At 40.8% G+C, this 27,946-nt stretch overlaps 1 protein-coding gene across 1 annotated transcript in view; it reads right to left on the bottom strand.

Annotated features, from left to right (window-relative positions):
- Window positions 1-26,138, bottom strand: part of LOC122652703 — a 44,775-nt gene extending 18,637 nt beyond the window's left edge. Inside the window, exons 1-5 of the mRNA XM_043846519.1 lie at window positions 26,016-26,138; window positions 25,851-25,914; window positions 24,358-24,466; window positions 14,375-14,437; window positions 5,034-5,137 (exon numbers count right to left, since the gene is read on the bottom strand). Coding sequence (XP_043702454.1) covers window positions 5,034-5,137; window positions 14,375-14,437; window positions 24,358-24,466; window positions 25,851-25,914; window positions 26,016-26,085 — 410 coding nt within the window. The 5' untranslated portion in view covers window positions 26,086-26,138. The remainder of the gene's footprint in view (window positions 1-5,033; window positions 5,138-14,374; window positions 14,438-24,357; window positions 24,467-25,850; window positions 25,915-26,015) is intronic.
- Between the last annotated feature and the right edge of the window lie 1,808 nt (window positions 26,139-27,946).

Genomic DNA, 27,946 nt, shown 5'->3' on the forward strand with positions numbered 1-27,946 from the left:
ACCGAGAAGAGGGGGTGGATATGCAGGCATGGATCCAACGAATGAAAGCGGGTGGAAAACCCATCTGGGAGAGCACATCACAGATGAAGTCCCATCTGAGGGAATCAAAAGCTTTGTGAAGGTCAATCTTCATTAGCGTTGCGGGAGAGTGGGATTTTCGGTCAAAGCCACGCACAATCTCAAAGCAAAGGATAATGTTATCCGCAATGCTTCTACCAGCGATGAAGGCAGATTGGTTGGGACTGACCAAGGAAGGGATGACAAGCTTGATTCTGTTTGTCAGGATTTTGGCAATGAACTTGTAGAGGAGATTGCAGAGAGAAATAGGTCTAAAGTCAGAAAGAGAGGAAGCTCTATCTTGTTTAGGGATGAGGCAGAGAAAGGTTTGATTGACCTGGGCAAGCTGGTTGGGGTTGAAGAAAAAGCTGCGGATGGCTTTGATGAGATCATCCTTGAGATGGTCCCAACAGCTAAGAAAAAATCCCATGCTGAAGCCATCAGGACCGGGGGCCTTATTAGATTTATAGGACAAGATAGCCTTAGTAATCTCATCATCAGAAGGGATGGCAAGAAGAGAGTTAGCCAAGGAGGAAGGGATAAATTTGTTAATGAGGCCAGGAGGAAGGGGGGAGGTGAGGGTTGAAGAGAGAGGTGAAAAAGGAAGCGGCCTCGGTCTTAATATCGAGGACAAAGGAAAGAGGGGATCCATCATGAGCAATGAGTAGGGTGATGGAGTTGTAGCTCAACCTGGTTTTCAGCGAACAGTGGAAGAAGGCCGAGTTGGAATCACCAAGCTCAAGCCATTTGGTACGTGATTTCTGGCAAAGAAAGCTTTCTTCTAAGGAGGAAAGGGAAGAGAGCTCATCAGAAAGCTTTCTCTCCTCCTCAGCCAGCAGAAGGCTAAGCGAATCCAGATGAAGACGAGATTGCACGGAGGCAAGGTCGGAACGGCAGGAAGAGACCCGGGAGGGGAGATTCCCAAAGGTGGCAGAGCTCCAGATTTTGAGGCCAGATTTGGTGAGCCGGAGCTTCTTGGCGAAGGCCACGAGGGGAAGGGAGGGGCAATGGACGGGGGAACTCCAAGCTTTAAGAATGGTAGGGAGATAGAGATGATGGGATGTCCACATGTCTAAGAACTTAAAGGGTTTGGGGCCAAAGGAGGAATATTGCTGGATGAGGAGGTGACAAGGACTGTGGTTGGAGAGTCCTTGGAGGAGGAAATTGGCATGGGAGTGAGGGAAGGTGGCGAGCCAGGCTTCATTGGTGAGGAAGCGATCCAGCTTGCAAGCAATTCGGTCTTTGCCTCCCCTCCGATTGTGTCAGGTAAGGGGGAAACCTAACCATCTAAGATCATCAATTCCAATATCCTCAATGCAGTCATTAAATGCCTTGACAGACTGGAAGTCAATGGGGCGACCTCCAATTTTCTCAGATTAGAATCTGACAGCATTGAAATCTCCCCCCACCCCCCAAGGGAGAGGACCAATCCCAGCTTTAATGAGAGCCAAGTCGTCCCAAAGGGAGGTGCGGTCAACAGCCCTATTGAATGCATAGACAATTGTGATATAGAAGGAGATGGGGGAATTAGGGAGGGAGAGAAGTGAATAAGCTGGAGGGAGGAGTGAGAGATGGAGATGTTAATTTTGGAGGGGTCCCACAGGATCCAAATCCGGCCATTTGGAGAATGGTTGTAATTGGAGACGAAAGACCAAGAAGGGGCAATAGATGCCGCAATGCGAGAGGCATTCTCTTGCAGGACACAAGTTTCCAGGAGGGCGCAGAAAGAGGAATGAGAAGATTTAATGAGGGCTCTAATGTCATGGTGCTTGGCCAGGGAGTTGAGGCCCCTGACATTCCAAAAAAAACCGGCAGACATGGGAAACTAGAGGGAGTAGGGCATCGACGTCCTAGGGGGAACACTCTTGTACCTCCTACGAAAGTAAGCTAGGGTGGGGCGATGGCGGGCAATAACAGAAGCAGCCAGGGAACAATCGGTTCCACAAATGGAAGTCAAGGGGGAGGGGGAGGGGGTGGGGGGAGGGGGGAGGGATGACCAAATCCAATGGGGGGGGGAGGGGCACTCAGCGGAGAAGGAAAGGGGGTAAAAGGAGTTAGATCAAAGGGGAGTGGTAGGAGGGGGGTTGGCGGAATGAGAAACGGTTAAGGCTAGGTTGGCGTGGTAGTGAGCAGAGTCAGTGAGGGGGGTGAAAGTAAGATTGGGTGAGGTGGGCCGGGTAGCGGGTCGGGTTGTGGGGGAAATGGGTCGGGAATGAAGGGTAGAGGTGGAAGGATCATGATTAGTAGTAAGGTTGGAGTTTAAGTGGGCTGGAGGGGCTAGAATTGGGAGATTATAGTTAAAAAAGGATGGAATCTGGTTTAATGCAGATGGTGTGGTTGGATGGTGGGCCGGGTTGGGCCTACGGTGGTGTTGGTTTAAAGAAAGCAAGGGTAAAGTGGGAACAAGGTTAGAGGTGGGACCAAGGGGGTTTGGTAGAAGGGGGGGGAGGACGGATCTGGAAAGTAATAAAATGGGGGAAGCAAGAGAAAAGGCGGAAAAAAGGTCATTTGTACTACGGTACTACCTCGCAAAGGAGCAAGACACCCATCGAGAGAGGAGCTTATACTGCTCCTGCCTTCCGGAAGTGTTGTTCCAAGCTGGACAAGGGAGATTTATAAGCTCCAGTTTGAGGGGGAGTGTTAAGTTGGTCTACAGAAGTCGTGGACCTATATTGGGCTCTCTATATTAGTTGGTGGTAGAAGAGTCTGGATGTATTCACAATAGGGGGAGTGTCCCCATTGTGGTGTCTTTAGTTTCCTATTTCACTTTTATTAACTTGGTAGTTTCCTGTTTTGACTTATACTCCTTGTTAGGTTGTAATACTTCTAATTATACAATTATATATATGCATTGTATTCCAGCGGTTCAATACACATACTGATTCTGTCGCTGAATCAGCTCTCATTCTGGTTTTGGTTGATTGTTTGTGAGGTTCTCATCAGTTACAGCCAAAAGCATATATGCTTAAATTCTGGGAGAAAAAAAAATCCATTAAGTACGACTGCCATGAAGCGGTATGTTCAAGGGACCTTGCCAACGCATAAAGGAGCTTAACAATATGGGACCACTCGTATTAGTTGGCATCATAATTGTCGAGGCATTGCCTAGCACCACCTAGGTGTCCAAGCTCTTTCTTGGGTTCAAGGCTACAACATGCCTTGTTAACATTTAACACTTCTTGAATTTACGTTGATTTATGTTTATTGTTTTGTTTTTTATGACTATGTTTATATTATATCTTGTCCTTTGTTTATTATATGTTAGTTTTCTCATATTAGGTCATTACTAGCATAATTTGTTTATTATATGTTAGTTTTCTCATATTAGGTCATTACTAGCATAATTATATCATATAGAATTGTTATGGATTCTATGTTGCATATAAGTATAATTATATAAAATTATCCTTGCTATATTACATATAGCCATATACTGCACGCCTAGAGCGCCTAGGCGATGCCGGGGGCCGCCTTGTTGCTGAGGCGCCCCTCCAACGCCTAGGGTCGCCTAGTCGCTGTAACAACTATGGTTGGAATAGCTTGTGTGTTTATCTATTACTTTGGAACAATACAAAATTTATCTCCCTGCTGATACACATATGGAGGCTAATACAAGATTCAAGGAAAAAGAGGGTGAACCGGCTGACAAAGGTCTCACACACGGTCAGACATAGCCATTGCCGTGAGTTTGGTAAGTCAGTTCATGCATGATCCTTATTCCTTTAATATGGATGTTGTTCTTCGTATTCTTCGTTATTTGAAGTCAGCCCCGGGAAAAGGAATTCTCTTATCTTCCCATGACCATCTATGAGTTGAAGAGTATACTAATGTTGATTGGGCTGGATCTTCTGATAGAAAGTCCATATCTGGCTATTGCTCCATTGTAGGTGGAAATGTTGTCACTTGGCGTAGCAAGAAACAGAACATGGTAGCAAGGTCCAGTGCTGAAGCAAAATTTAGTACTATGGCACAAGGCATTTGTGAGCTGTTATGGCTTAGAGGTTTATTACAAGATCTTGGTGTTCCTGTTCGTCTTCCTATGATGTTGTATTGTAACAACAATGCTGCCATTAGCATTCCTTACAGTCCGGTTCACCATGATCGTACCAAGCATGTGGAGGTTGATAGGCATTTCATCAAAGAGAAGCTGGAAGGACTGATTTGTGCTCCTTTTGTGAAGTCTGCTAATCAACTAACTGATGTGTTCACTAAATGGTTGAGTGGGAAAGTCTTTCATCCTATTTTAGTCAAGTTGGGCATGTTTGACATTTATGCTCCAACTTGAGGGGGAGTGTTAGAATAAGTGGGAGTATTTTGAGCAAGGGTAGAATTGTAATTAGGGCTGTGACACTGTTCATGTGAACAGTGTCGGTGAACAGTGTTGGGTCAATTCGGTAATTTTTCTTTCCCCTCTTCTATTATAAATAAAGGGGCTTGGATGTTCATTAACACATTCAAGCATTGAGCTCTATTCTTTCCTGTTAACACTTCTCAACCACTACAGAGATTTGCAGTGGTTCTGATCCAGAAACTATTGCCAGGGATAAAAGCCTTTTGCCATCCTAAACCGCTAAAAGTATTTGGCAAGTAAAAGAAAATAATAGCCACTGAAATTATTCATTAAGTTGGAATAAGGCTGATTTTGTTGTTGGTTTCGAATTTTGATCTAAGTGATAATTCTATTCTTTGTCATAAGAGATGTTACATTTCTTTTTATTAATGATTGACAACACATCAGGAATGATCGTGTATAGCATGTGTGTGTGTGTGTGGATGTCAGCAACTCTCCTTCACTGTGCTCTATCATCCTTGTACTTCATTTATCTCCTTCAACTCTCTATGCTATCAGCTCTAGCATCCTTTTTGTCAATGATAGACAACACATCAAGAATGATCCTTTTACTTCATTTATCCCCTACTTGCATCAATAAAAAGTTTTTAAAATAAAAGAGGGAGCATTAAAGTGATTTACTTACCCATTAATCAGGCAATCAAGCAGAAGCGGATACACATCATAGTCAAGAACAAGCTGTGCACCAAAGCCAGCACCTCTGCCGACATTCTCCAGAAGATACGAAACCTGCACGTTTTATCTGGGGTTTGATTACTTCACCATCTGGGAGGAGAAAAGTTTACAAACAATATAATGAAGCTGATAGCATAGAGAAACAGCCGATGTAATACTGGTAATGTCACCATGAGCATGTTAAATTCACAGGGTCTGTGTGAAACCCTAGACTACAAGTTTGTCTTACAAATTGTAAACTGATATTAATACTTGAAAATAAGTATAAAAAATGTGTTGAAAATGAAACTACAAGAACAAGCCAAGTCTTATAATGGCGGGCAGATGGTTTGCTTGTGATTCCATGAGGCTGCCTCAGGTCAAAGCACTTCTGGAAATCATTAATTTGAGCAAATCTCCAATGAGCTTATTGTAAACAGGTGAGGTACTCATTGTCAAGGCGGTGGATTCCAGATTGATTGCCGACCCCATTGATTTGGGAAGAAGACTTAGCTGAGTTGAGTTGTGTGGCGAGTTCCAGTTCAGTCATGTTGAACCCTGATTTGACCAATCAAATCAGTTTTCCAAATAATAATAATAAAAGGGTGTCCGAGTGCACGAGGCTCCCACTACTGCAGGATCTGGGGAGGCGCAGATGTACGCAGCCTTTACCCCCGCTACAAGGAGAGGCTGTTTCCTTGATTCGAACCAACGACCACCAGGTTGCAATTGAGCAACCTTACCATTGCGCCAAGGCTCGCCCTCTTAATTAATTAATTAATAATAATAATAACTACTAAAAATATTTACAATTCAGAGTTTGCAAGATAACTATGGAAATCAGCCGGATAGATGGGGTTCAAACCCATCCAGCTTGGAAGGGTCCAAGGTGGTAGAGGTACAGTCCAGTTGGACCGAGTTCAACCTGTCAATCCAGTCAAGTCTCCTTTTCAAAACTACGAAACCAATAGCAGGTACATGACACCATTCTCAATCTTTGTCACTGAAGAATGACATCCTGTATGATGACTCTGCATCAGATTCAGCAGCAGGTTCACTAAACTTTTCCTTTCATAAAACAACAGTGATAAGAGCATTTAGTGATGGGTGAAATTGAATGGCAAACATTCAAAGAAAATTTGACAGAAAAAAACAATATCTTATATGAAAAAGCATGTAGAATCTTCAGGTTATAGATAAGAACGCCATTTTGGAACCACTGAAAAAGCACTTAACCCGAAATATCCAAAGGCCTGCAGTTACATTACATTTTCTTTAACCTGGCAGGGAGACGGCCCAAAAGGCATAAGCCTCACATGCCCTCAATATATTTACATACACTTTATCACTGTTGAGATGTGTTACCCGATATTATAAGGGTATTTTTGGTATTTTATTTATGCTTTATTTATGTATTTTTTTAACAAGAGTAGAATTGTAATTTGGGCTGTGACACTGTTCATGTGAACAGTGTCGTGAACAGTGTTTTCCTTTGTAATCCCTTTTATTATTATTATTATAAATAGAGAGCTTGACTGATCTCATTGATCATTCAAGCCATTCAGGAAATTCCTGTTTTGTTAACATGGCATCAGAGCCAAATACACTCTGATCTAGGTTTTCAAAACCCACCTCCCTCCCTTCGATTTTTTTTCTCCTTCCCTTCATCGAGCTTCTTCCCTTCTTCTTTCTTCCTTTCTTTTGGTTCTTCTTCTCCCATCAGGGCAGCACTACTGAGGTGATCGTAATGATCTAGCTGCTGCCCCAACCTACCTCCTTTTTTATGCCTCTTTTTTGGATCGAGTGGAGCTGAAGAACTGCCTGCGATTTGAAGATTCCTATTTTTTTTGGAGATCAGGCCTCTACATCTATTTCGGCTGCATCTTCTATTGTGGGATCTTTATTTGATATTGTTCTCAGCCCCTATTCACTTCATCAGATTGGTTGAAGACCCCAGCCCCTTATCGATCTCTCTTCTCAGGGTTTTTTTCAAAACCCTGACATTAATCGATCTTGGGGTTGGGCTACTGGTTCCTACTGCATCTGATTGGCACCCTTGCTGCCTTCATTCGACATCATTCCCAGCCTACATATCTGAGATTTTTTGCTCCAATACAGCCCTCTTCTATTGGGGGTCGATTCCAGAATTTTATTTGGATATTTTTTGGCTGTTTGCTGCTCATTGAAGATTGGTTACCTGTTGCAATGACTGTTCATATTCTTCTTCGGCCTCTTCTGGCATTGATGGCCAGCCCCGGACTGATTTTCTTCCCCTTGCTGCCCCAATCAAACTTGATGGTTCTAACTACCTGAAGTGGTCTCGGTCTACCTATTTGACAGTAGCTGGCCGTGGCCTCACTGGCCATCTTCTTGGGACAACAACTAAACCAGTGGAAGAGGGTTCTCAGCTCAACAAGTAGTTATCTAATGATGCGATGGTGATGTCCTACTTGATCCATTCTATGCAAGGGGATATCTCAGACAATTTTCTTCTACTAGACACAGCCCATACTATCTGGAATGGTGCCAAAGAGACTTATGGTCGCACTGGGAATGATGCATAGGTCTATGAGATTAGAAAGAAGGCTAATGCCACTACCCAACAGGAGCTCTTTGTCTCCAAATACTATGCTGCCCTCAAGAACATGTGGCAACAATTGGATCATTACTCCAACTGTCAGCCCTCTACTGCTACTGATCTGGCTGCCTATCGCAAACACGTTGACAAAATACGTGTCTATGATTTTTTGGCGGGACTAAATATGGAGTTTGATCCTATTCGAGTGCAAGTACTTGGGCAGTCCCCTTTTCCATCCCTAGAGCAGGCCTTTGCCTTGGTTCATAATGAGGAATCTCGTCGGGCTGCTATGCTGCATTCCTCTACTGTTGATTGATCCGCCTTGCAAGTTGCTTCCAGTACTCCTTCTCTTACCACTACTGATGGTGGTACTGCTGTCCCTAAAGGTCCTGTCAAGTGTGAACACTGCAACAGGCTCTATCATACTAAGGCTCAATGCTGGAAGCTCCATGGGAAGCCTGCTGATTTTGAGGAAAAGAAAGGCCATGGGAAGTTTAAGCCCAAGGCTCATATGGCTGATTCTCCTACTACTGTTGCTGTTGCCCCTTCATCTGACATTGGGCTTACTCAGGATGAGCTCCTAGCTTTCCGTCGCATGCTACAGGCCTCTTCCGCTGCCTCCACTACGACATCAGCACCTGCTGCCCCTCCTGGTTCCAATTTTGCCTCAGGTACTCCAGTCAGTAGTCTGTGTGCATCGGTTGTATCCAGTCCTTGGATTATAGATTCCGGTGCCACTGACCACATGACTGGCTCCTCCCATGTATTTCATCTTTATTCTCCATCTTCTGGCAAAGACAGTGTTCGAGTAGCTAATGGTTCCCTTTCTCCTATTAATGGGAAGGGTTCCATACGCTGCTCACCTACCCTTTCATTAAAATCTGTTTTGCATGTTCCACCCTTTTCTACCAACCTTCTCTCTATTAGTAGTCTAACTAAAGATCTTAACTGCAAACTGACTTTTTTTCCCTTCTCATTGTGTCATACAAGATCTGGAGACGGGGCGCACGATTGTGGGTGGTAAGATGCAGGGTGGTCTGTACTTACTTGACCCGGGTCAGCCTTCTACTTTGCATTCGGCTTCCTCTACAGCTCATCATTTATAGTCCACCTCGTCCCCTGACCTTCATCTCTGGCACTGTAGACTTGGTCATCCATCCCTTAGTACTTTGTCTCTTTTGTTTTCGCACTTGATTAAGCATTGTAATAGGAATGAGTTTTTATGTGAGGCTTGTGTTTTGGCCAAACAGACTCGTTCCAGTTATTCTTCATTAAATAAAAGAAGTGAGTCTCCTTTTGCTTTGGTTCATTTTGATGTGTGGGGCCCTGCCCGTTGTACTTCCCTTTCTGGTCATCGATGGTTTGTCTCATTTATTGATTGTTATACTCGTGCCACTTGGGTGTACATGATGAGCCATAAAAGTGAGGTCTTCCACTGTTTTCAGTTATTTCATCGTATGGTTCAGACCCAATTCAATGCCACCTTGCGCATTTTACGCAGTGATAATGGCAGAGAGTACATGGAGGGTCAATTCTAACTTTATTTGGCTGCACATGGTATTGTCCATCGACCATGTGTTGACACACCGCCTGAATGGGGTTCTTTGAAAGGAAAAATAGACATCTCCTTGAGGTAGCCCGGGCCATTATGTTTGCACGGCATGTTCCTTCTCACTACTGGGTTGATGCCATTCTTACCGCTGCTTATCTCATCAACCGTGTGCCTACCCGTGTCCTTGATGGTCGTTCCCCCGTTGATCTCCTCCAAGGTTCCTCCTCCTTTGTGGTTCCCCCAAAGTTTTTGGTTGTGTTTGCTATGTCCGCAATCATCATCCTCATGGGAAATTTGATCCACGGAGCATTCGGTGTATTTTTATGGGCTATTCTGCGACCTAGAAAGGATACAAGTGTTACCATCCACCTTCTCGTCGTACTTTTATCTCCATGGATATTGTCTTCCATGAGTCCTTGTCATATTATTCCCAGAAAACCTCTTCAGGGGGAGCAGGATCAGGGTTTTAAAGATGTGTCTGCTATTCTTCCGGATTCTATTCAGGGGGAGCCCTCTGTAACTTCAGCTCCTACAGTGGCTCCTATTCAGGGGGAGCGTAAACCAGTCAATCAAATCCCTGTTGATAAGTGTTGCGTGTGGAAATCTCCGATGCCCGGTTCGCCCAAGGATGAGCCTACAATGACCAAGCGATAAGCACAAGAGAGCCGGTGTGGCTCCGGCCTAGGACTCTCCGATGCTCAAGTTAGATCACTAGCGCAACAGCGTAACTGCATAGTGAAAAAGTGAGTTTTGCCACAGAGCTCCATACCTTAGTATTTATAGAGGGAGACGAGACGGTTGGAGGAGTCCCAGTATAGTAAGAATCCTTGTTTGGTAAGGCTCTTCCCCACGGAGTGGAGTAGAGAGTTTCCTTCGGGGTCGGACTCTTGTTAAGGTAAGAGTCCTAATGGGAGTGTGATTCGGTATCCTGATGAGATCGTGACTCGGTTCTTATCCTGTGATTCCCGGGTGGAGCTTACGTGGCGCCGTGATCTCCGGTGGGTGTTATGGTAGCCTTCGTGGAGAACTCGGCGTAGGAGGTCGGCCATAGAGGTCGGCCTAAGAGCTCGGCCTCGGCCAGTATGGTCCGAGAGTCACCATCAGTTGTATGGGCTTTGCCGCGCTGCGGTGCTCCAATCGTGGCCGACCTGCGTAGGCCCGGACCATGGGGTCGACGGGCGTGCAGCTCAGCCGTGTTGGGGATTTCTGGGGTGAGCGCCGATCTGTCGTGCCGTGCGGATAGAGATCGGCAAAAGAGCTCGGCCTCATCGGACCTGTCAAGCTCGTCTCAGCGTCTGGTTGTCTGGCCGTGTCTGACGAGCTCGGCCAAGCAGTAGGTTTTTCCCAGATCAGGTCAGCCTGGTCTTCCGCTTAGCTCGGTTCGGTACTTGTTATGACCTCGGCTCGGCCATGTGGCATCTCCTGATTGGTGGGGTGTTTTATGCCTCATTAATAAGGTATATACCCGGGAGCGTACAGGACAAGTTGAGACTACCACCACCACCATATCACCTCCACAATCGTCTGCACTTGATCCAGATCCAGAACCTGCTACATCATCTGGTAAGGATCCTTCCCTTGACTTACTTATCGCTGTCCGTAAAGGCGTTAGGTCATGCACCCAACACCCCATCTCCAATGTTGTTTCCTATAATGCTTTATCTCCTTCCTATCGTGCATTTGTTTCTTCTCTTTCCTCTGTTTCTATTCCTCAGAATTGGCAGGAGGCGATTGCAGATCCAAAGTGGAAAGCAGCCATGATGGAAGAAATGACGGCCTTACTTAAAAATGAGACATGGGAGCTAGTTATTCTTCCTTCGGGTAAGAAACCAGTCGGGTGCAAATGCGTATTTGTTGTCAAGCACAAGCCAGATGGAACAGTGGATAGATATAAAGCCAGGCTTGTAGCCAGAGGCTTCACTCAGACTTATGGGATCGACTACCAGGAGACATTTACCCCTGTTGCGAAGTTGAACACTGGCCGGGTCTTACTGTCTTGTGCTGTCAACTTTGGCTGGGACCTACAGCAGTTGGATGTAAAAAATGCATTTCTTCATGGGGAGTTGGAAGATGAGGTTTATATGGATGTTCCTCCGGGTTTTTCCTCTGACAAGACCCATGGGAAAGTTTATAGGCTCAAAAGGGCACTCTATGGGTTGAAGCAATCTCCACGGGCATGGTTTGGTAGGTTTCATAAAGCCATGGTCTCCTATGGATACAAACAAAGTAATGCTGATCACACTCTATTCATCAAGCGAAAGGGAGAAAAGGTTACTCTTCTCATAGTTTGTGTTGATGACATAGTTGGACTGGTAATGATACAGATGAAGTTTCTCACCTGAAGGCTTTCTTGGGACGGGAATTTGACATAAAAGATCTAGGACAGCTAAGATATTTTCTTGGGATTGAAGTTGCCCGTTCTCCAAAAGGCATCTTTCTTTCTCTGGAGAGAAAGTATGTTCTAGATTTACTATCAGAGACTGGTTTGCTTGGTTGTCATCCTTGTGACACTCCCTTGGAAGCTACTACCCGTCCTGCAAGAGAAGGATGGTGAACTCTGTTGATAAGGGCAGATATCAACGATTGGTGGGCAAGCCGATTTATCTCTCCCACACCAGATCGGATATTGCCATTCTTGTGAGTCTTGTGGAGCCGTTCATGCATGATCCTTATTCCACTCACATGGTCGTTGTTCTTCGTATTCTCCATTACTCAAGTCGCTCCAGAAAGGGGATCCTTTTGTCTCCTCTGACCATCTTCGCATTGAGGCTTACACAGATGCCGATCGGGTGGTAACCCCGACAGAAATCTACCTCTATTGTACTTTTGTTGGAGGAAATCTAGTCATATGGCGGAGTAAAAAGCAAAATGTTGTGGCAAGATCTAGTGCTGAAGCTGAATTCCGTGCTATGGCCCAAGGCATATGTGAGTTACTGTGGCTTTAGAGTTTACTCCTTGATATCCGTGGTTCTGTTCATCTTCCAATGATGATGTACTGTGACAACAAAGCAGCAATTAGCATTGCCCACAATCCAGTGCAGCATGACCGTACCAAACATATGGAGATTGACAGACACTTCATCAAGGAGAAGTTAGAGAGTAGGTAGATTTGTATCCCTTTTGTGAAGTCCGGAGATCAACTGGTTGATGTCTTCACCAAAGGGTTGAGTGGGAAGTTGTTTTATCCTAGTCTAGTCAAGTTGGGCATATGCATAGTCCGAAATCTCGCGAGATCTCGCCGAGATTCTCGGTTTTTGGATTTTCTGAGTCGAGATGGCCACGAGTCCCAAAAGTATACTTTCTCGCCGAGATCTCGGTTTGACATAGGCAAATGCCCATCTAGGTCCTTTATATGAGTGCCACATCTCGAAATCTTGGTGGAAAATCTTGGTATACAGACACCTATCTATGCCAGGAACCAAGGCAGACAAGACAGACACTTATTTATGCCTAATATCATTTAAGTAAATGAAATACTTAAGATATTATTCATAAATAAGCAAATACCCCCCCTATTTGAATCCAATAAAAATAGTTAAAAAATCAAATTCCAAAAGGAAAAAAAATCAACCCCCCAGTTCATGAACAAAAACTGGATTTTCGAAGATAGGTGCAATTTTCAACTTTCTAATGCTGGGGTTTTTCTCAAATCTAAAAATTTCATAAATCTTATTATGGTAAAACATTGCTAAAAACCAAAAGTGCGGTAAAATATTCATTTGTTTTGATGTCAAAAACTATTTTCATTGAGCGATTTTGTGATGTGCATGCACGAATTAAGTTTGACGGTACATAACTCTTTCAATATAAATCAGATTTTAGCAATCTTGGACTTGTTGGAAAGCTTTGTGTTGAAAGCTTTCCAACAAGTCCAAAATTGCTTAAATCTGATTTATATGAAGGAGTTATGTACCGGTCAAACTTAATTGGTTGCAACATGTCAAAATCGCTCAATGAAAATAATTTTTTGGACATCAAAACAAATGAATATTTTACCGCACTTTTGGTTTTTAGCAATGTTTTACCATAATAAGATTTATGAAATTTTTAGATTTGAGAAAAAACCCAACATTAGAAAGTTGAAAATTGCACCTACTGCCGAATATCCAGTTTTTGTTCTTGAACTGGGGGGTAGACTTTTTTTCCTTTTGGAATTTGATTTTTTAAAAATTTTTATTGGATTCAAATAGGGGGGTATGTGCTTATTTATGAATAATATCTTAAGTAAATGAAATACAAATTCAAAAGCATTTACTTAAATGATATTAGGCATAAATAAGCATAAATAAGTCTGTTTGTCCTATGTCTGTCCTGCTTTCTAGCATAAGTAAGTGTCTATCCTACTTTCCCACTAACTGAAACTCCTATTTGGACTTTGTTTTTGCAAAATTTGATAGTGTCATTGTGTTTAAATGGCCTAAAATAGGCTGAATACCAACTTTCTAACCCAAAAGAGGTCTAAAACCCACTGAGATGGGCTTCCGAGTCGGAAAAAAAAAAAAGTACACAAACTCGCCGAGATCTCGGCCCAACTCGGTTTTTGGCAGGGCCGAGATGGCTCAGAGACCCGAGTTTTCGAACCTTGGGCATGTGTGATATCTATGCCCCAACTTGAGGGGGAGTGTTGAGATGTGTTACCCGATATTATAAGGGTATTTTTGGTATTTTATTTATGTATTTTTTAACAAGGGTAGAATTGTAATTTGGGCTGTGACACTGTTCACGTAAACAATGTCGTGAACAGTGTTTCCCTTTGTAATCCCTTTTATTATTATTATTATGAATAGAGAGCTTGACTGATCTCATTGATCATTCAAGCCATTCACGAAATTCCTGTTTTGTTAACAATCACCAATAAATCCCAATATAAAACGAATATAGATCAAACAAAAGCTACTGAAGTACCATGGGCATTTTGGTAGAAGGTCAAACATGAAACTACAACACTCATACTCCTAGAACCTTACCACAAAACCTCTAGAAAAGAACATATATATAGTATAAGTGTTTGACCAAATGTCAGAAAACATTTTTCTAAGCAATCAAAAGAAAGCTTAACAAATATAAAGACCAGGCTAAGCAAGATCAAAACATAATATTCATCCTTTCAAGTGTGCAAACTAAACTCTTGCCGATAGAAGTTAGGAATACAGTAGTTGAGTTGAATTTGAATGATACATACTGTTTTACAAGCTAGACATTTGACCAATTGAGATTCTGCTTGTAAGCCAACTTGTACAAAAGACTGAGAAAACAACAAAGGGAGATGTCAGCCTAAAGGAAACAATTTCTTCAGGAATCTAAATTCAAATGTATAAAAGGGTGCAGAATACATCGATGAAAAAGAATTAAAAAGGCAACACGAAGAAGGAAATGATTCTGATATAGACGGGGTTCAAGGTCTTAACCTCAAATTAATGAAAACCCAAAGTAACATGTAGCCAACGAATAACCCAAATAAAAAAATCCCTATTTGCCCTATTTGCCCCAACCCCTCTGACCAAAGAATCGGCAACAGAACTAGCCAATCCAAAAGAGAGTTAACATATTGCAATAAACCTTGTATAGGTTCCATACAAAAGCCTGCTACTAGTATCTCTCAAGACAAATTAATAATGGAGAGACATGGCATCTCAACCAAACCAGAAATAAGTCCCCAATGATGGAGGATATGCCCTCTATAGAAGCCTTATGCCAACATATACACACTCTTTAAGTCAATAAATGATTTCCCAACAGATGAGATGAATATGCAAATACCTAGCAGATCTTTCCTTTTTTTCCAGAGGTTCTCCTGCTTCTCTCCCCCAAGACCTCACTAAAACGCAAAGGAACCATTTGCGATATGGTATTCCCAGGTTGACACTGAGAGGGGGGTGAATCAATGTCTACAAAAATTCTCCCAACACTCTTTGCAATACACCTTGGTACTCCCAACACTGATGGCACTGTATCTATCAACTATTAAGGCACAGCAGTCACAATACAATCTCGTTGATAAACACTCAGATGGCGTATCTCACTTCCAGCACACACACACACACACACTGCTACTGATGTAGTTGTCTCTCAACTGTCACAGACACATAGATGCACAACCACAAACACTGATACGCACTGGCACAAACACCAATTGGACCCAATTTTACCAGTCTACAATTTCGCGTGTCTTGCCTTGTAACCACAATTGGTCAGGCCCAATCGGGAGGTGCACACCCATCCTGTCATCACCATGGCATTCCAATATCTAGAAATAAAGATAAACAACCACAATGGCATAGGGTTTACGTGGTTCGGCAGTGCACCTACATCCACGGAGTAATGGTCAAACCGACCTCAACGTCTACTTAGCACTACTCACTAGCGATTTTTAACTGCAACTACAGCTCAAGAACACCCTATCCTGCTTCAACACTTGCCTACATAAGTACAAGCGTTACAACCCCTAGTAGTGTGTTTCAGACTTTCAGTTACAACAATGACTCAGGAACACCAAACAGCTTCAACCCTTGACAATGCAAAGGCAAAGACTACAATCCCAACACCTAGATAAGTCCTAGCTGCTAGGTTTACAATTAAAGATCAAAATAATCAAATCCCTCCCTTACAAACATGGTCTAGGTTTTTTCAACATAAAACTCTAGGACAAATAAAATATGGATCTGTAATTATGGAATACCTCTACTAGTGTATTCCGTTGACAACTGTCTGCCTGACACATACGTGTGGCCTCGAATACCCTCAAACAACAAACAATGTTGTCTCAACAACCAAACCCATCTAAGTAGTAAATTAGGGTTCTGGAACTTCAGAATACCTCCCCATGGGTATTCCCATACCCCATTGTGTCGTCGGAGTTCAATCAGTACGTTCCATGCTCTTCCATCTATATGTGGATCAAGAAAATCACCAGGGAAGCATTCTCAGTGAAATCCGTGCCTTTTGCAAATATTTCTTCATTTTTTCTCTGCATAAGGATGAAGCTCTTGCTTCTGTGAACGCGTAGCAACTTACGGCTCACAAATTGGGGTTAAAACAAGAAAGATATCTCAATTTCAGTGAAACCATGCAATTGAGTACTCTTGAATTTATTCTGTGTGGGTTGTAAGTTGAATACTCTTTAACCTAGTATTGAATTTGAGTTATTTGATTATGTGGAATGGTTGTATTAAATGTAATGATGTTATTATAGTCTCTCTATTGGTTAATTGAATTTGAGTTATTTGTCTATCGAAAGCATGGATACAGGGGAGGGTTCCCAGTCGAGGGCACGTGAGGGGAATGCTACATGGCCCAGTGAAGTTTCCAATTTCATGCTAGAGTGTCTTACAGATTGTCATAGAAATGGAAAAACTGGAGATAATGGCCTAAGGAAAGACCATTGGTAGTCAATCTCAGTTGCCATAAAAAACAAGTACGGATACGCATATGATTGGGAACAATGTAGAAATCACTATAGAATATGGAAAGCCAGACTTAGAGCATTGTGTGACCTACAAAAGCAAAGTGGGTTAGGATGGAACGCAATGGAAATGAGGTTTGATGCACCAAGACATGTGTGGTCCGAATTCAAGGTAAACTTGTAATATATCAAATATTTACAAGACTTGTGATCTAAATTTTTTTATATGAAATTTATGAATGTCTTGTGATTGTATTTGGCAGAAGAAGGAACAAAAGTATTGGAAAGAACATAGAGTGCTTCTCATACACATCAAAGTTGCAATATGGTTGGAAATGAAGTTGCAACGGGGCAGGGAGCTGAACACCCAGCTGATGCAATGAATGACTATATACATGACAGTACGATTCCAGATACAGATTTATATGGCGTTTATGGTATTGATGACCAATTTACTAAAGGTGGAGATAGTGTCCCAGTCAGTCAAATAGAAGGTGGTAGTCGTAGACGTGGCCAGGGAAGATCATCTGCCACAAGTGATAGACAAAAGAGAAAGAATGGGGGGAGCTGAAAAGATATCAAGTCCCTTAAAATCCATAGCTGCAGCCATGGATGCTCTGGTTAAGAATGACTCGCTAGATGATCTTGCCGATAGACTCAATGATGCGATGGATACCCTTCCAAACTTTGACTTCGACACGAGATTTCGTGCAATGAATCTTTTTATGGCAGAGAAGAAGGCCATTGTTTTTCTGAAAACAAGAGATGTAGACAAAAGAAAGATACTGGACAAGTATATCCAAGAAGGGGAAGGTGGCTGAGAAGTGTGATGCAGTGGTGGTACCCAATGTGGTTTTTTTTTTGTTTGGTTATATGACTTAATGGTGGTGAAGGAGTTGGATGAACTAACACTAAGAAACTTTAGTTAGCATGATAGAGAGACTATATGATGCAGATTTATCACCAAACTGGGCTTCTTTTATTAGGAATAAGTCTAGGGTTGGGTTACATACATGTTGGGCCTTTGATCCCATGGGTTTCTAATGTAATAGGCCACTTTTATGGGCCTAAAATATGGGTAAATAGGTTGCATGCGGGATTAGCTCCCATACTTAGTTTTATTTCCATACTTAGTTTTTTATTTGGTGTTTTAAATTGAACCGGTTCAACCAATGGTTCAATTTAAGTGATTTTATTAGTTTTTCTTTTAGTTGTTTAGTTGGGCTGGATTAGGACTCTATTTTGAGTCTATTTCAGTTTCCTAGTCAGTTTAAGTTAGCTAATAGGTTAAGGATTGGGTTAGGCCATTCATTTTTAATGTCTAAGTCTATTTTTTAGTCTTCCATATAAGTTTGTAAGGGAGGCCAGCATTAGATACGAATTTGATTAATAAAAATTAGCTTTATGCTTGCTGTCATTGCTGCTGCTCTTTGTGAGTGTATATCCTTGTGGATCTCAAGGTGGTAAAGGGTAGGTGGACTCCTGCGACTCCTTGCATTGTGAAGATCGGGAGGCTCTTTCATATCATCAAGCTGCTGCCATTGTCCTGCAATACAGTGAATTTGAACCTGTTTTCTTATTTTAAACCTTCTTCTATCATCCTTCATCTTCCCTTAGACCTAATCCACAGTCCCCTCCATCCATCAAACCCTAATTCTCCATTAAACCTGCATTCCTACCTCCACTAGGATTCCCCCATAACTCCAGATTTAGCCTTCACTTTCAAACCCTACTTCCAGCCTACATTCCCCACACTCGACCTTAACCCTAGCCCTTAGTCTCCACTACAATCCCTCCATTCCCCCACTCCATTAAACCTAAAACCTGCAACTCAATTCTGTCCAGAATTGCAGAATTTTAAAACCTTCCCAAATCCAATTATTTTTATCCCATAATAACCCCCTAGACCTGCATATTAAAGCCATATAAGACCCATTCCCAAATTCCCATCCTAATCCTAGAATTAACCTAAATCCTAGTGCTGTCCATTCGAACCAGCAACCCCTTTTGCTACTGATCCTGTTGTCTGGCTCCTAGTTGGTCTCCTACCTATCTAGGACTACATTACTATATTAACTCTAGTTTAAGCTTTTGGTTTTCCAAGCATGACATAGACTTCTAATGTTGGAATGCATCATAAGATACTATTTTACTTGTGATATTAAAACCTTATGCCTTACTTTTACTGTATTTGAAGAGAAGCACTTGCAGTATGGCAGGCATCAACTGTGCTGTTGTTTGTTGGCTTCTCCTGATTTGATCTTTTTCTTGTTGATTATGAAATCTGTACTCTTATGGATAACATAATTCCCTCTCATTTTGGTTTGAGAATTAGTAGTGTGAGTACTTAAGGTTAATTGTGCAAGTTTAATCTGATTTGTTTTCTTTATGCCCCAACTGTTATGACCATATGAAGGATTCAAAAGCCTTGAAAAAGCTTGAGAAATGATGATCTATAGTACACTACTGTACTGTGGTCCTCGCTTAGGAATTCTTTTCTTAAGAGTCAAAGAGACTAATTTGTGTGTGGGGGGGGGGGGGGGGACATAGGTTCATGCTATTACTTGTTCTAACCACTGTATTTTGATTTTAATTGTTTGGTTTTTTGGATAGTATCAATTGTTTGATTCTAAGACTCTGGGCAACTAGCTATGCATTTTATCATTTTCCCTCTTTTATTTGCCATAGTATTCACTCATAATCCATATGCAACATGAAAGTACTGAGGAGGATTAGATACTGTTTCAGTCCTTCCATTCGAGTTGAAGAACCAAAGGCAGCTTGGTTTACAAGGCCATTCATTAAATCTGCCAAAGTCTGATTAAATTGAACTGCGTTTGACACATAATTGACATTCCACAAATACCAAGTTGGATTTTCTTGCATAGTTGAGAAGATGAACTGATCTGAGTACACACTAATGTAGTCCTAGGTAGGAGAAGTCCTACTAGGAGCCAGGAGAGTAGGATCACCTAACAAGACTGGCCGATTGAGACAGCTTAGGCTAAATAGGGCAGAAATTAGGGTTAGGGTTGAATAAAAGGTAATGGGGTTTATGGGGTTTTAATATGCAGGTCTAGGAGGCTTTAATGGCATATAAATATTAGGGTTTGGATGGGTTCTAGAATTCTGCAATCCTGGGCAGAATCGAGTTGCAGGTTTTAGTTTTAATGGAGTGGGGGAATGGAGGGGTTGTAGTGGAGACTAAGGGCTAGATTTAAGGTCGAGTGTAGGGAGGGGTGTGGGGAATATGGGCTGGAAGTAGGGTTCGAAGTTGATGGCTAAATCTGGAGTTATGAGGGAGTCCTAGTTGAGATAGGAGTGCAGGTTTAATGGAGAATTAGGGTTTGATGGATGGAGGGGGATGTGGATTAGGTCTAATGGAAGATAAAGGCTAGTAGAAGAAGGTTCAAAATAAAAAAACAGGTTCAAACTCACTGTATTGCAGGAACAATGGCAGCAACTTGATGTCTTGAAGAAGAAGAAGGACCCCCCGATCTACAAGATGCAAGGAGTCGCCAGAATCCACCAGCCCTAGCCCTTGATATGACTCACAAGACAGTCTCTGAAGAGAGAAGCAGCAGCAGCAAAGGCCAGCAGCAAAAGCTCGAATTTTTAAAACATAATAGATGGGGGAGCCTGCCCACGATTGCTATATTTATAATAAGAAAAAGGGCCAAAGGCCAAAGGCCTTACAGATATTCAGATCTGGATTAGGAATCCCATATCTGATTCCTAGTTACAAAACAACTCCACCCTCTTAAAATCGTGGAGGGGGGGAGACTAAAACATAGTTTAAACAAAAGATGCTCTAAGAGCCAATAGAAATAAAACAAAAACAGCCAATAGGAAAGAGTCACTTAAATTGGACCATTGGTTGGACCGGTTCAATCTAAGAGCTCAAAAAAAAACTAAGTATAGAACTGAAATAACTAAACTAAGGCTCCTACTAAAACCCTAAGCTTAGGGTGGCTTCTTCAATTCGAGGCGGCTAGGGTCTGCATTACACATGCATAAATCATACCATATTATTGCACCTGTTTGATTGGAACAACGTTGTGTGATATCTTTGCTTGCCATGTTAACACAATTTTGACATTCTTGGGAAGTAATATCGCCTCTGCACAGAAAGAGACCATAGACTGTGTTGGAATTCTAGGTAATTGTTATGTTGTAAAATCCAGTATTGTTGATAGCATTAGAGGATAGAAGATGGTTGAGATTGGTTTGGGATTTGCTGTTAGCAGTGTAATTAGCTCCTGAGCAGGAATTGGCTGCAAAGTTTGGTTGCAGAGTGCTTTGGCTCAAAACCAGAGGAGACTAGAAGAAAGAAGAGAGAGCAATCCAGTGCACTGCATCATCGCTTGTGGCAGCTGTTGCTGGAATTTAACTCTGATTTGTATAGTTGCATCATCTATGTTTGTATTTGTGGAGAAGGTTTTTAGGTTTTATGATTGGATATTGTACAGAAGGGGAGGTTTTCGTGCACGGCCGTATAAAAGCAGTGCCCGATGATTTGTAAAATAGGAGGTTTTTCGTCATTTCGCCTCCTATTATTCCCATCCAAAGGCACTGATTGTGCGACCATGTACCATGCACATGGTCATTTACAAAACCTTTTGCGGTTTGCTTAATGAAAAAAATGAAAAATTAGTATTTTTTTTTCTTCAAATATGAAAGTAAAATAATTAATTATTCTTTCGTAAGCATAAAATGATTAAGTATTAAGAAAAAGAACGCTGTCAGTCTGGTAGTTTTTTTTATGTGAACATGTCTATGTAGTTCGACTCTCAACTATGGTGACATCCTGCCGTCGAATGGTTTCCATTTCTGCTTCATAACCCTTTCTGTTTTTTAAATTTTCCTTGTATTTGGATAGAGGCAGCTGTATTGGTTGAATTACTTCTATGTTACTTCTATTATCCGATCTCTACTGATATTTCTTTTGTCTAGATGGATAATGTAGCAAGCTGTGATTTATGTGGTCGTGAATGTATAATTATGAAATCGAATACTAAGACTAATCCGGGCAGAAGATTCTACAAGTGCCGACAACACACTTTTTTTTTTATGTGGATGGACCACTTTAAAATGTGTGACTGTGGAAAAGGGCAGTGCAAGGTTCGAAGGTGTACTAAAGGAGTAAATACAGGACGAGATTTTTTGTGTTGCCCGCAATCCACCCTGGTAGATATTGTTTATTTGTTTGTTAGTTATTTCATTTGTCAAGTCTAATTCTTGAAAAGAGTCATATTTGGTTAGAATATTTAACAAAATTATGTTTTTCATATTTCTTATAGGAAAACAAATCTGCTGGTTGTGGAATGTTTCAATTTATAGATGAGGGGAAATCTTCTTCTTCAAACGAGCAAGTAGTGAATACCTCCACGGGTCTAACCTCCACCACACAACCACCAATTCCAACCACAGACTATCTACAGGGATTCATCGGTTCAGCAATTAGAAGTTCTGAACAACTATCAAGGATAACTGAGCAGCATACAAAAAAGTTGGAACACGTCCTTGAAGCTGTAAAAAAACTTGACATGAACAAGTAAACAAGTGTGGGAAGTAGGAAGAGAAGATGATAAGGACAATGTCTACCCTTGAATGCATTGCCTTGGAACTGTTAGACAAAATTTCGTGCAATGAATTTAATTGTCATGTGAATGCTACTGACGGAGACATTCAAACCAATTAGTTAAATAGAGCGTTTGGGGCGTTTATAGTCACTTGCATTTCATATTTATTGTTTTAACTTTGAAGCTTTATTAGATAGAAAGTGAGCAACAAAGAGATTTGAATTTAGCACAAAGGATGTTGGATCTGTTAAAATACTTGGCCATGAGTAACTGACACCACCAGGAGATGGAGATTTGTCCCTTTTTTAATTAACTAATCAGGAGAGGATGCCCAACTATATGACATTAAGATGCATTTCAGACATGCCAAGTTTTAACCACAAATTTACTTTTACTAAGGATTAATAATTTGGCCAATATCCTTTTCACATGATCAACTAGATATTTGGTAGTTTTAGGATGAATCCAACTAACAGACTCAGGGTAACCAAACAGTTATTTAGATAGAGTCAGGATAAATCCAAGTCACAGACTCAAGGTAACCAAACGATTATACATATAGATTCAGGATGAATCCACCTGACAGACTCAGGGTAACCAAACAGTCTTTCAGAAAGAATCAAGACAAAGAATTAAGGTAACCAAACAGTTATTCAGGAAGATTCATGTTACAGAATCAGGGTAACCAAACAGTTAAATTTCAAAGTTACGAATCTACAGAACCTGATTTTAGAGAACCTAATCCAGAATCAGAATCTAATTCTTCAAAATAATTGAACCAAACACTTCCTAAAACTTATTTCTACCCACATGCCAGCTTGACACAACTCTCCTTATTCCACATCAATTGTGACTAGAAGCGCAAAAACATTGCTAAAGCAAAATGCAGGCTAGAGTTTAACAAATTAATATTTTTAGTCTATATTATCAAAGACTAAAGCAGGGATCAATGCCAAGTTAGAAGTGTGGAGATCAACGCTTGAAATAAGAGGCTTTAAGATTAGTAGATCAAAGACGGAGTATATAATGTGTAACTTTAGTCACTCTATGATGGATAATGATATGGTAAAAATTGAGGAGAGAGAGATACCGCAAAGTTACTATTTTAGATATCTGGGGTCAACCATAAATAAAGAAGGTGACATAGATGATGATGTTTTATAGAGAATTAAAGTGGGATGGATGAAGTGGAGAAGTGCAACCGGAGAACTGTGTGACCAACATATTCCTTTAAAATTTAAAGGAAAGTTCTATAGGACAGTTGTCCGACCGACTATGATGTATGGGGCGGAATGTTGGGCAGTTAAGAAGTGTCTTATAGAGAAGTTATGTGTAGCAGAGATGAGCATGTTTAAGACGGATGTGCGGAAAGACTTTGAAGGATAAAGTAAGGAATTATCGTATTAGAGCTGATTTGGGAGTTGCCCCGATCAATGACAAGCGGCGAGAATGTTGTTTGAGGTGGTATGGCCATGTTCAAAGGAGGCCTAAGGATGCCCCAGTACGTCGGAGTGATTTGATTCTGATTGAAGGAGCTAAAAGAGCTAAGCGCAGGTCAAAAATGACCATAGGAGAGGTTGTGAGGAATAACATGCGTAGTCTGTGTCTTGTACCAAGTATGACCTCGGATAGAGCCTTTTGGAGGGCAAAGATCCATGTTGCCAACCATATAGCAGACATTTCCTTGACTTCTTGGGCTGGACCTATTTCCTCTTACTTTCATTTACTTCCATTTCTCTTTCGTTTCTTTTTTTATACCTCTCATCTCTTGTGTCTTCATTTCTTCTTTTCTCCTACTTTGATGTGCAAGGATCCATGTAGCCGATCCCATTTAGATGGGAGAAGGCTTAGTTTGTTGTTGTTGTTGTAGTCTACATTATCAGAGAAATAGGATAAGATTCTCAATCTTTCAATTATTGGAGTATCTGCCTTATGGCCCTTATGTAAGTTGTAACACATGCACTATCATTAAGCATGAGTAACTGATCCCTGGTCATGCCAACAAATAGAAGCTATTACCCAATGAATTACACCTTTTGGACTAAAAGGCTAACATCAAACAATGTTATAAACATGTGTTGGCATTATGAGAATTAATAGAAACACATCAAATATACATTAGACTCGAAATATCCAAAACCTATCACTATATAAATAAAGAGATAGGAGTTTTGTACATACCATATAGTGTGGAATAAGAGAGGTGCCATATTTTGTTCTGAATATCCTTTCTAAACAAGCAACCAAAGTGCTTTCTAGACCAGGAACATCCCTTTTGCATTGTAAAGCACTACAAGTGCAAACAGTGAAGTCAAAACAAAAGAGTTTGTTTCAAGATGATCTTCTTGAGGCAATGTCACAAAAGAATAAGAGAAACAAATCAACAATAAGCATAATCTAATTTATTTTAATTTAAATAAATATTTGAATTGGCTACACAAATACCTTTTTGGCATTCAATTTCTTTTTAATACCAGTATTCATTTCTGGGCCCTCAATTCCTTTCTCACCACTTCCAACCTGGTCATTTTTGGTTCTTCCCTTATCTTTTCATAACAAAAAACATACACTATATCACTACTACTTACTGGTGCATTTGCTATCCTTTAGACATGTTGAAAACATCTACATTGATCCTAGCTTCTCCTCTCCCATTTGTGCAACCCTTAAAGTTTCCTTGAATGTGTTCACTTCTCATCGTAACTTTAAAGGACTTGGGAGAGTATTTTCCAGTGTTCTCCACAATCCAGGTTGTATCATCAAGTTTTTAAAGGAAAACTGGAAGTTTTAAGATCTCAATCAGAGTTACCAAATAACTAGTTTCTCACTTTGAAAGGATGTTTCCAAGGAAATTCATAACAGTGTTCACAGTTACCAATATGAGATGTTTTCTCTTAAACAAGTTAAACATCCGATTTAGTAGCTATTCCCCATTTCTCTTTGTTCTACAGTCTCCCAAAGCCATTCTATGTCTATCTAAGCTTAGAAACTTCACCAAGAATAAAGATGCATCAATAACCAACATTTGAACAACTCATAAACTACACAGGAAAATAAAATGTATATGATTGTTCATTAGAATTTCATTGTGTTGACAACAGTTTAAGAGGTAGTTTGTGTTTCCTGCTTAAATCGCAAGCGATTGCATATGATTACTTTGAAAATTACCAAACTTTAGCAAAGAAGCAAAATATGATTACTAGGACTAATGTTTGACAGTAGCTAAATCAAAAGGTTGGCCTAAATAACAATAATACCATACGACAGGCTTTTTACCTTATGCTGTCACGTAGTTAATACATTGACAATGTTGAAGCCTTATAAATGTAAATTCAAAGATAACTTTTATTAGCCATTCGATCCAACCAATCCAGGATAAAATATCCTCGATACGTTTCAGATTTATTAGCTTCTGTATTGAACGATTTGAAAGTAAGTAGATTTAAATATTGTAGATATTATAATATTAAAAGGGCTATTGCAAGCAAAAAGTATGTCCACCAGATGACCTTCAATAGATTCCACCGAAAGGTCAATTTCCATGAAATTAGAGAAGGACATTTTGATCATTAAACCTTTAAAACCAAGATTCTCAAACAACCACAAAGTTCCCAATTACAAGTGACCCCGAAATTGGACCAGAAGAACGGATTGAAAGTTGAAAGACAAAATACTTGATTATGACAGGAAGAGGAAACCGATCGAGGAATTCCTTCGTTGAAGTGTCGGTCTGAACGCCTGTAAACCCCACCCAAACCCACAACAGAAATAAATGAATAATCTTCCAGTGCTTCCAAAATGCAGAGCTAAAACTAAAGAAGCATCATAGAAACCGATACCAGGATAATATGCGAACTCCGAAGCTGCGCCTAGTAACTGAGTTGGATCCTGTATAGCGAATTCCTCCATGGCAATCGAGTTTCGACTTTAGTTCGACGAAGAAGACGAGTTTGCCGCTTTGCTACGAACTTGAGTTTCGACTTTAGTTCGACGAAGAAGACAAGCTTTGCCGCTTTGCGACGAAGGAATAAGCCAACTTATAAAGGTAGATGCTGTGAACCGCCGGGACAGAGTACGCTAGCACCACTAACTCTATCTTTTTCTCTCATTCATTCTCTTTGTCTCACAGTCACATAAATTGACCTCGTTGTTATCGAGTGCAAGTTTGGCCCTGACGGCCCGAGTCCGCTGACTCACCCTAAGCCCGAACAAGGCATGGGTTGAGATATCTTGGTCTTGAGAGTAGGTCATAGTTGAGAATTTCTGGTCTTGACTCAGGGTCAGGTTGGGCTATGGTTGAATGCGGTCCAGCCCAACCCGAACTATCTTCTTCTTCATGTTTTTTCTTCTTATTCCATCTTCTTCTCATCCTAGTCAGCTCATGCATCTCTCTTCCCTCCCATGGTCAGGGCCAATCAGGGTCAACCTAACCCGACCTTGAGGGGCAGGTCAGGGTTAGATTTTTCTAACCCTGAGTAAGGGTCAGGCCAAGCTTGGACCACTTAAGGGGACTCAAGGTTGGGCTAGGGTTTTTAAAAGCCCGGCCCAACCCGACCCTGTTGCAGCCCTAATCCTATGTACAAAATCATCCATCGCACCTGAGTAGTAAGCTCCATGTACCACTTGCTCAGCGAATTTTCTCCTAAAAAATATTTGGGAAAAGGCTAGGTGATTCAATATCATCCTTTCTAAAATGACTTCCATTTATCTTCCAGAATCATGTTTGTGGAAGTATACACCTTACCTCGGTGCGGTGCCCTATTGGAGCAAAAAGCTGGGAAAATGCAATCTTGTTGTTTACATGGTATCCTCTTCCATTACCCTTTCTTTTTTTTTTTGTTTCACACAAACACATGAATGAGATTTCTCGACTAATAATACATTTTCTTTGGGTTAGGCATCTCCTAGGGGTGGAGTATTGGACTTGCGTTTAGATGAGGCAACCCAGAGAGCACTAATTCGAGGCAAATTAAAGTAGTTGTTGTAATGAAAGGTTTGTTGTTTTCCTAGCATAGGAAATAACTCCTCTTCCTTAGAGTTATTTTTTGTAAATTGTACCATTATTTTTGTAATTTTAGAAGTATGTTTTTAATTCTTTTGCTCTGGATCCCATCAGACTTGGTAGTTTATTGAAATTCAACCAAATGAAATGTAAATATGGGTATTGAAGTTTGTTATTTTCCTTTGAGTTGTAATTATTATGTATTATGTCATGTGTGATAGTATTTTATTTTTGAAATGCAAATTGTACATTCATTGAGTATTCTATTTTGTAATTGTAGTAATTTGTAAATATATATATATATTAAATATTTACGATGGAATTTAATTTCCGTCCCAAAATATGTATGCATTTTATTAAACGTATAACATATATTTTATCCGTAGTTTATGCTTTATACTATAACATATAACGACTGAAATTATTATCTGTCTTATATAATTTTTTTTTTAAAACGACGGTAATTCGTGGCCATCATATTATTTTACACGATAGTAATTTGTAATTTTCGTACATACATTAATATATTCGTATGTTCTTGAAGTCATAGAACATACTCTCAGTACACGTTGTGAGAACATATTCGGAATGGGATCAAAATTGAATTCAGCTAAAATCGATCCGGATAATGGTTTTAGTGCACGGTATCAGATCAAGTATCGATTATTTTCAAAACCAATACAGTATTGGCACGGATCAATCGTATAAGACAAATTTACCCATAGATTTCCTTAAAAATGGGTTTTATTGACTATTTTACCCCTTGTT

Source organism: Telopea speciosissima, chromosome 2, assembly GCF_018873765.1.
Source record: "Telopea speciosissima isolate NSW1024214 ecotype Mountain lineage chromosome 2, Tspe_v1, whole genome shotgun sequence".
Taxonomy (NCBI): Eukaryota; Viridiplantae; Streptophyta; class Magnoliopsida; order Proteales; family Proteaceae; genus Telopea; species Telopea speciosissima.